The 10,469-nt window shown below is 41.5% G+C and overlaps 1 protein-coding gene and 1 long non-coding RNA gene across 3 annotated transcripts in view; one reads left to right on the top strand and one right to left on the bottom strand.

Moving 5' to 3' along the window:
* LOC128249280 (uncharacterized) overlaps positions 1 to 10,469 on the top strand; it is a 55,974-nt gene that overhangs the window by 19,288 nt on the left and 26,217 nt on the right. The gene's annotated exons all lie outside the window — the stretch shown is intronic.
* The window catches only part of LOC106871895 (uncharacterized), a 37,229-nt gene that overhangs the window by 19,303 nt on the left and 7,457 nt on the right, over positions 1 to 10,469 (bottom strand). For both annotated transcript variants that reach the window (XM_014918652.2, XM_052972370.1), the window contains exon 3: positions 7,551 to 7,712. In XM_014918652.2, the coding sequence (XP_014774138.1) occupies positions 7,551 to 7,712 (162 nt within the window). The remainder of the gene's footprint in view (positions 1 to 7,550; positions 7,713 to 10,469) is intronic.

The following is a 10,469-nucleotide window of genomic DNA, read 5'->3' as shown; positions in this document are numbered from 1 at the left end:
TATATATATATATATATATATATATGCATATATACATACATATATGTACGCACCTATACATGCATATATGTATGTATTCAAATACGCATATATGTTCACGTGTACTCGCAGGCACGCACACACACATACAGACAAACACATACACAGGCAAACAAACAAACAAACAAACGAGTGTTATCATGTACATGTTTTTTCTTGGTATGAAAGATGGGCTACAGAAAATATACCGCTCAATACCACAGATTTGCTTGACCTTAACCAGTTGAGCATGTCCCTTAGTGGCTGACGATATGTGCATCTCTGATCCCGAGCAGAATTAGTCGGGGAGCATCATAGCTATGTATCGAGAGAAATTCTTTGGGGTTTGAACAATACAGCTTTGGAAACATGGGTGTTTCGTTCAACATCTTTAAACAACCTTTATTCAGGGACATTTTGAGTGGGATGGGCTACTCGACCTGAAGAAAATTCTAACAAGGCCTTACCTGCAAGGTCATGCACTGTTTATCGTGATATGAGATCATCATGGTTGTGATGCATGTGCCTGGTGTACCCTTATCAGACGGATAGTCATGACGGGTATATTGGGCTTCGTATATTTAACCCCAGTGTCACTTTGATAGCATGTGCTGCTTTCTCACTCAATAATAATAGTAATAATAATAATGATAATATTAATAGTAATGATGATGATGATGATGATTTCTTTTATTTGCTACCAGGTCAAATGATGAGGGGGGAAATACAAAGACAGACATAAAGTGTGGGGTTTACATATAATGGAATGATAAAATAAAAAGTATACACGGTATACATTAGAAGAAGGGAAGTATACATAGTATACGACACTACAAAAAGAGGGGGAAACGTGATAGTGATGGGCCCTCTAATACAGGAGGACCCCTAGGGATAATCAAGACACCCCACCATCACCATTCAAGATCACCCTGAATACCAAGGGTGAGAGTGTACCATCTACTCTTACCATTTTCGCAACTTTCACCCATCTTTTCATAAATTCATTCGAAGACAGTACCTCCCTCTCCACCTTCGCTTTCCTTTTCAAGTGAAACTTGAAAAATTTGATGAGGGCTTTACCAAAGAGGAATGTTTCTATCCTCATTCTTTTCAGCCTCGTCCACCAGATAACCTCTTTCGGCACAGCCACCAGACGAAGGAAAACTACTTGCTAGCCCTATCAAAGGAGGGTGGTGAGGCAATCATCATTATGGACTCGGCTGACAGACGGATCTGTCCTCCACGCGACAAAAGTTGTGCGACATAACTCCACAGGTCAGCAATACTCGTACACTGAACGAGTGCAAGCAGAACGGTTTCGCCTCTTTGCGAGCACCTCGAACTAGCCCGTCTGACAGCACATCTGTGCCTGTAAAGTTTATCTCGAACCGGTAGCACCACCGCCCCTTGGTAGCACTGCCAAGCCAAATACATCTGGAACTTGCCAGTTCGTCTTCGTCGACGCCTAGGGTCTCACGAAGGACGTCGTCGCACTTACTGCTACTAATCCTCTGTAAAGTAGAACATCCACCGATCCTGTTGCTCGACTTGTAGAGGACAGTGAGCGCCTGATGACATTCTAAGTACCAGATGCTTGACTTTGACCGTCAAGGAGACGAACTTCGGAAAGGCCTGTCTCACAAACGGAGCCACATACAGTCACTTTCTAGAAATCGCTGCAGGTGGCACAACCTGAGTGCGTATCTACGCATTAAATGCCATGGTATTCCTAAGTCGCCAAACAAAGGAAGGTGGCAACAGACCGACTGCTTGACCATTGGAACGCATCCCTTCCACAAGAAAATAAACAGGATACGCTCCGATCCAATCAAGCAGTAACTGGCACCCTGTTCTTCACCTCTTCCCAATTCGTATCCACCTGGAGGTCGGGAGTAAACCAGATCCCAAGTAGTTTCACTGGTCCGCCAGTCCAGCGTCGGACGACACCGTCTGACGGCATCAATCTGCCTCTCCAGGTACCCAGTCGCAATCCCACCGATTTGTCGGCATTGATTTTAGTCCCTGCAACCGACTCATATTCCTTTACGACGGAGCCGACCATCTCCACTTCCGAGGCCCCCGAGGCCCCCGAGACCATGACGTTGACATCGTTTGCGTATGTAGACACTGCCCTCTCGAGACCAATTTCGAAAGGGAGGCCTCATAACTGTTCCAACTTCCGCAAAAGTGGATCGAGAGCCAGCACAAACGGAATTGGTGACAGCGGGCAGGCTTGACAGTCCGAAATGCGATACTAAACGGTTCCTATAGGTGGCCATTTACTTTGACCACCGAGCAGGTGCCACTGTGCATTGCAGCAATCCAGCCTCTGAAAACGGGTTCAAAACTAACCGCTTTAAGGACGGCTTCCAAGTAGCGATGGATTAACCTATCAAACACTTTCCATCGAAGCCAGCTTTAGTACCAGCCCTCTCTACGATGTATCACATAAGGTCGAGGCTGTCGTGGATAGACCTGCTCGGAATTGCACAAGTTTGTGCCTCACCGACCAGACTACCAACGGCAAGCGCCAACGTTTTCGCTAACACCTTGGCCAAAATCTTAAATTCTGTGTTTAGCAGAGTTATGGGCCGAAAATTCCTTAGCACGTCCTCATTATCGGCGTTCTTTCTCAGCAGTGTTATCACATCCCGGCTAAAAGCACTAGGAATTCTCCGGTTCTACTGCCAGTTACTGTAAACATCTGCCAAGAGGCTTCCAAACAAATCTGACATGAAAACAGAATTCATAGGGCAGACCATCCAAACCGAGCGATTCGCGACTTGTGTAATAGTTCATCACCTCCCGTATTCCAGAGGCTGTGATCGCCTTTTCGCAGAATTTCGCGTCCGTCTCCGAGAGCCGTAGTAGGCCGTCTAAGTACGAAATAAAGTGCGCTAACGTCGTCGACCCATTACCCTCCTCAAACAATCGCGCAAAGTGATGCTGGAAAGCCGCACGCATCTGCTCTGAACTGAGTAGTATGCGTCCGTCTAGATCCGTCAAAGATTTGATCGTGATTTTGTTTCTATGTCGCGTCTCTACCGTTCGGCGTCTTTAGTTCTTTCGTGTTTTAGCGCACAGGCCTTAGCTCTGACAATGCACCTTTCGTGTTTCGCCTCAAAGAAATAGCCAAGGGCCATTCTCGCCGCTAACACGTCGGTCGTGGTGCCTTTAATAATAGCCTCTTCTAGCTTGCAAATTAGTTCTCTTTCTAATCTGTTTCTTTCTATTTATAAATCTTTGCTAAACGCTATCGATTCTACTCTAATCGCTCTCTTCAGAGTGATCCCCCACCGGCTGTTGACGACGGCTCCCGTCAACTGCCGTTCAACTAATTCACTAATCCAGTCCCTGCAGTCTTTGTGAGCCCGAAAGGACGTATTCAGCTTCTAGTAACCGGGTCCCTGTCTATGGGTCCTATCTAAATCGACTGAGCATATCACAAATTTATGATCTGTTGTTGTTGTTGTTGTTGTTGTTGTTGTTGTTACTGCTGCTGCGGCTGTTGCTGATGCTGTTCTCGTTGTCGACACCGAAATTTTGACGTTGCTTAGAGACGTGTAGGAGTCTTCAGCACTTGTTCATGATTTTGCACTTGTGGTGTTTGTAATATTGGCAGCAATGGGACTTTATTTTTCCTTATTTCAGAGCAGAAAGCCTTTAAGTAATGTCATTAAGTTTAGGCCATTCGATATCTATGTTCTCATTTTTTCCCTCATTCTCCATTTTTCTCGAGAAGCGGCGCATTTCATTGTCGAGCATTATGATGGCTTCTTTATCAACCACCTTTAAATAATTAAAGAAAATTGCAAAATATTTGCTTTTGCCGAAAGTTTTTAAAATTCAAAAATTATTAATGCCCACCCGCTGCAAGACAGTGGATGTTTCTACACAAAAATACTATCTGCGCGGTCCAGACACTCTCAAAATTGCAATGGTAACATTAAAATGAACACACGGGACATTAGAAGGCCGAAAAGGTTAAAAATACTTTTCAACTTCGAAGTTCCAAATTTCCGTGACTTTACAGTATAGCGGCAATACTAATAATAATAATAATAATAATAATAATAATAATAATAATAATAATGGCTCTCATGGTTTCTGCTCTTAACTGAGTGGAAGTGTTTTCATGTACATTGTTTTGTCTTGGTATAAAAGATGGGCTACTGCAAATATTCTGCTCAATACCACAGATTTGCTTGACCTTAACCAGTTCAGTATGTCCCTTAGTGGCTGACGATATGTATATCTCTGATCATGAGCAGTGGGGGAACATCATAGCCATGTATTGAGAGGAATTCTTTGGGCTTGAATAATTCACCTTTGGAAACATGGGTGTTTTGCTCAACATCCTTAAACAAACCTTATTCAGGGACCTTTTGAGCGGGATGGGCTACTTGACCTGAAAAAAATTCTAACTGAGCTCCACCTGCAAGGTCATGTGCTGTTTATCTTGATATGAGATCAACATGTCGCGAACATATGGTTGTGATGCATGTGCCTCAGACGGGTAGTCATGATGGGTATAACGGGCTTCGTGTATTTTACCCCAGTGTCACTTTGTTGGCATGCACTGCTTTCTCACTCAATAATAAAACATCGGACATCCCTCAAAAATGGAACAACCTATGATCAAATCTGGCAGCCAAAGATCCTGTCTTACTCTGATCACCAAAGACAAGTGCCCAGTTTCTCTGCCTCCACTCTTTGTGCCTTATTACCCTTACCGACGCTTTCAGCAAATTTCCTGAGAAAAGCACTTCGTCTGCCCCTCCCCCATTTTTCTCTGCACGGGAAACTTGAAGTGCAGGATGAGGGCTTAGCTGCAGGAAAAGGTGTCCGTTTTCAGTCATTTCATCCGTGTCCACCTTACAATGTCTTTCACCATGACTCCCAGAAATGGGAAAACTGTTTAACTTTTTGGGGCCCATGGAAGACGATGGAGAGTGACCTTCACAATAGACTTGACAGGTAGCAAATCCGTTCTATACGTGACAACTGCTGTTCGATAAAACCCCACAAGTCAGTAAAGCTTGGACATTAAATCAGTACATGCAGATGGTTTCGTCGATCTGCATGCATCTCAGACAGGCACGGCTAACGACACAACCGTACTTGTAGAGTTTGTTCCAAACCAACAATGATCTCGGCAGCACTGCAAGTCCAAACATTTCTGGAAATTGTCCGTAGTCCATGTACAGAACACCAAGTTCATTCTTATCGATGTTCAGAATTTCTTCCTGTAGGTCGCTGCACTTGCCCGCCATTAGTTCTTTCTAGATCCTTAAATTGAAAATTACAACGATTGCATTGCCTATGTAGTAGAGGACTGTGAGTGCTTGACAATATACTATATGCCATGCGCAGAGTTTCTATCTTCCTTTGACCTAGTACTGCAATTCGCTTAAAGAGCAAGATGTAGGAAAACCCACCTTTCAAAGAGTGACTGCACATGATAATCGTCCAGGAAAATGTGTTGGTGCTGCAGCCACAACGTATATTTGCGCATCATCAGCCATGGTATATCAAAGGTTACTCTGGCTGATGATGTTGGCAGCAAATAGACGGCATGAGTAGTGGGACTCATCTTTTCCACATATTTTGAAAACTGAGGCAAACCACGACGACCAAGCGCTAATATATGATAGAGACGGTGTACGCATTCACCACCTCTGCCCAACCCTTCAAGGATAGCTTTCACTTTGTCCATTTCCGAGTAAGGCTGTCCACATTGTTCATTGCCCCATCTCAGCTCCTAACCATCTGGACCTCTGAAGCTCTGAACCGAAGCAGACTCTGAGTATTTTAACTAGACCATCCGCCCTAATATCCTCGATTTGTCTCTGCAGGTCCCAGTGTGCAAGTCCTCCGAATTATCCGAATTCGTCTTTGATCCTGTCAAAGCCTTATCTTCTTTTTGAATGGTGCAGATAACCAAGATTTCCGTGGTGTCCAATACCATGGAATTATAGGGACATCCTCCGAATATGCCAACGAAGGTCTTCCAAGTCCCAGTTCGAAAGTAATGCACTTCAACACCACTATCTTACCCAAAAGTGCAAAAGGCTCGAGAGAATATCCTTGCCGGACCGAACACGTGTTCGGAAAGGGCTTCAAAAGACGGCCATTTATTTTGACCACAAAGCAGATAGGAGCAGCAGCGGCCGTAAAACACTAGCATCCTCATCATCACCATCAGCAGCAGCAGCAGCAGTAGCAGCAGCAGCACTAGTAGTAGTAGTAGTAGTAGTAGTAGTAGTAATAGTAGCAGCAGCAGCAGCTCTTGACACTATCTGTTGTTATAACGATGGTGGAGGTGGTTTTGGACAAGTTGCAGTAGCTGTTGTGGCTGTTCATCATCATCATCATCATCATCATCGTCGTCATTTCGTTTGCTGTTTCGTTTTCGTTAACTGTTACTGCTTCAGTTCGTCCCGTTGGCCTGGCGATAGTGTAACTCTATGAAATTTGAATTCTTAGAGGTGGGAAGTCTTCATCCATAGAACTGCATAAAAAATTTAACATTCCACTTACCTTTTGTCGAGTTCGCTGTCGAAGCCAAAGCTGTTTTTACAATTAATGCGTATTTTTACTTCAAAACAAAATTTTAGGAGATAATTATTCTTTTTCCTCCACGTTTTATATTCAAAGGAACAAGAAACAAAGGAAAATTTTGCCTAAAATAATTAGACTTTTGCAAAAAGACGAAAAAAAAAACAGAAAAATATTCAGATAATGCGCAGGCGTGGCTATGTGGTAAGAAGCTTGCTTCACAATGACATGGCTGTGGGTTCAGTCTCACTGCGTGACAGCTTAGGCAAGTGTCTTCTACTATAGCCTCGGGCCGACCAAAGCCTTCTGAGTGGATTTGGAAGACGGAAACCGAAAGGAGCCCATTGTGTGTATGTGTGTGTGTGTGTGTGTTTGTCTTCGTGTCTGTTCTCCCCACCACCATCACTGCATGATAACTGGTGTTGGTGCGTTGACGTCCCTGTAAATAGCTGGTTTGGTAAAAAAAAAAAAAAGACGACAAAATAAGTACTAGGCTTTTAAAAAATAAATCTTCGGGTCCATTACTTCGACTAAAATCTTTCAGGGCTGTACCCCAGCATGGCCGCAGTCAAATGACTGAAACAAGTAAAAGTTGGTTGTTAATCGCTGATTGTAGATTTTAGATGACAAAGCCAAAATATTGGAACCAAAAAGCAATATATATATATATATACACTCACTCATCCAACCTGCCAAAAATAACGACAAAATCTCCCTCAAATCACACATGTCTTTCTATTTTAAAGAGAGCTAGACGTGATTTGTGGGACATGTTGAGAAATATAGTCTTAGATACACTATGCCTGAAAGAAAATATGAAATGAGCACAACTGGTATGTCATTAATCATAGACCTGCTTGATCAAGACTGACCTGGTGTTAAACAGCAATGCCAGTAAGTGGTGTTACAAGCTAGTGGTCGGCCTTAAATCTGATTAATTTTAAAGTGCAGAAAAAAAATTCCTTAAAACTTACCACAAATTATTAGGGATTTTGACCAAATTGCTGTCGGCTTACAATATGACGAATGTTTGACTTGTTCAGACTGATTCACCAAGCAGCTATACTCCACGCTGTTCCTAGATTGAAAATTGATCACTGCTGATTTCTCTTGGCGTGGCAAACCACAGTCGATATCTACAACATTTGGTAATTGTAAAAAAATGTAGATTAATTGTTATTATTAAATGTTGTTGTTTACTTTTAATCTGCATGTTTGTTACAAACACTTTCCGAGACACATCCAGCATACTAGGGCAAGTGAAGGTTAAGAGATGTTACAGTATGACTGAAAGCTTGGGGAGGGGAAGTGGCAGGGGCAGTAGCGAAATATCTTCATGTAATACAATACAGACATTTAAACTGATTGAGTTTTTCTAAGGATGTGGGAGGTACTTGTCAGTACAATCTTTTGGATTTCTCTGAGACATGGTTCTCCTGGGATGTTATCTACATGTTTCTGACATTTTTTTTTTTTTATCATGCCTAGGTCACCTACAATAACAGGAACAGTTCTTGCTTTAAGATGCCACAACTTTTGTATTTCAATTTCCAGGTCCTTATATTTACTTAAATTGTGAAATTCCTTTACAGATGTATTTTTTATCAGTGGGAACCTTTATATTTATTAGTCTACAAGTATTTTCTTCCATGTCTTTAATAATTATGTCTGGACAATAAGCTTGGATTGTTCTGTAGTTGCTGACTGGAAAATCTCAGAGGATAGTAACATTTTTGCCTTCAATGGCTGGCTCAGGATGATGTTCATGCCAATAAGCTGGAGTGCCGAAATACTATCCTACTCTATCGTATCCTATCGTGGAGATTTTACTATCATCATCATCATCATCATCATCATCATCATCATCATCATCATCATCATCATCATCATCATCATCATCACCATCATCATCATCATCACCATCACCATCACCATCACCATCACCATGTTATTCAAAAAATGCTTGACTGCGGTTAAGAAGCTTGCTTCACAACCACGTGGTTTTTGGTTCAGTCCCACTGCGAGGCCCCTTGGACAATTTTCTTCTACTACAGCACTGGGTCGACCAATTAGGAGAGGAAAGTGTGAGGAAGCCCGTCGTGTGTCAGTGTGTTTGTGTGTGTGTGTGTGTGTGTGTGTATGGGCGCGCGTGGTGTGTGTGTGCGTGTGCACGCGTGGTGTGTGTCTTTGAGTTTGTGTTATATTTGTACCCACTTCCTGATGACCGCAACCCAGCAGTTCGATAAAAGAAACCGATAGAATATGTACAAGATCAAAGCCTTTTAATGCAGTTCCCCAGCGTGGCTGAAGTCAAATGATTGAAGCAAATAAAGGATAAAAGATAATTAAATATTAGAAACATAGTATTTTAAATGTCAACAATAGTGAAATAAAAAAGCAAAACAAAGTTGAAAAACATATCGTGAAACGCCTGGTTGGAGGCCCATACTTCCAAGTTCTTTTTACAGGGCTTAGAAGAACTGAAGAACCCCTGCAATATGTGTGTAAATCTGAGAGAGGAACATGTTGGATAAAATCATAATTAACTGATCCTCCTGTATTTTCTTTTAACGAAAGCCAGGAACTTTTCAGCACGCCCTCATATTATGTTAAATCTATCTCAGTATATTACTGGTATTCATTCTTTCGGACCTACAAATCCCTGTGCTATTTGTACGCCTAACTACTGCCCTAATTCTTCAGCCATCTCTAACGCTTTTATACCAAGTAATATTGATTCTTTTTATTCTACACGAGACCACTTTTTATAGGGGAGGGAGTCGAGTTGAATGGATCGATATGCAGAATATTACAGATACTTATTTTATTGATTTCGAAGAGAAATAAAAGTTGGCTTCAGTGAAGCTTGTACTCTGACAGCAACAAAATACCGTATGACATTTTATCTCGAGCGCCAACATCTATGTAAACATCGCTTTTATATTTCATACTTGAGATCTTTTTTTTTCCTTTCTTTGTTAATAAAAGGCAAGTGTAGAACAAGAAAGATAGTATAGATTTCAAAAATGACTAATAGTCCATATTGTATTCAGACCTGAGCTCAAGCTTCATTGAAGCTGAATTTATCTATGTCTCTAAGATCGATTAAATAAGTGTAGCAAATTCGTTCAACCAAATCCGTCTTACATTTTTGTAGTTACAAGATCATACATTTCGAAAGGGATTAGTCGACTCTGTCGAATTCAATGTGTGTGTGTGTGTGTGTGTGTGGTGAACAATAACATGCCAAACGAATTTCAGTACATGTCATAACGTATCTTATTTACATCAGACACCGGACAAGACACGGCCTGCATTTATGGATGTAACACAACTATATGTACTATATCCCACCCGTAAGGGACAGATGCAGGATGATTCGAAACGACCGTTTTGCTGAATAGTCTTGCTAGATCCATTTTTCATTTCCCTCATTCATTATATATAATAAAGCTCAACGTCTGTGTGTCTGTGTGCCTGTACACCTACAGGACGAAAGGGAATACAAGTTTCATAAAAACAAAGTATGTGTTCTCATGTAAATTTTTTACGAGAAAGACGATGAGCTATATAAAAGGGGGGCAAATTTCAAATAACTCCGATTTCAATGAAAATAACAACATAATTACTAGGTACTAAATAAAGACGATTTCCAAAATTTCACCATCTTACAATATTATTTAAACCTCACCCTAATAGGGTTTGTAACACGGGACAGAGCCCCTTTGAAAGTGCAAATACATCCACTTTTCATGGAAGATACATAAAATTTAAGTATGTATTCTTGGATCGACAGTGAGTAGCTCTGTGTCTAAAGAATATATAATTTTATAAAAAAGCTGGGGGTTTTTTATCCATGTTTGACTTAATTTTATCATATTTCACCTGCATGC

The sequence above is a fragment of the Octopus bimaculoides genome, chromosome 13, assembly GCF_001194135.2.
Source record: "Octopus bimaculoides isolate UCB-OBI-ISO-001 chromosome 13, ASM119413v2, whole genome shotgun sequence".
In the NCBI taxonomy this organism is placed as follows: domain Eukaryota; kingdom Metazoa; phylum Mollusca; class Cephalopoda; order Octopoda; family Octopodidae; genus Octopus; species Octopus bimaculoides.
The sequence above is the reverse complement of the archived record's forward strand: the minus strand, read 5'-3'. Positions and strand labels throughout refer to the sequence as shown.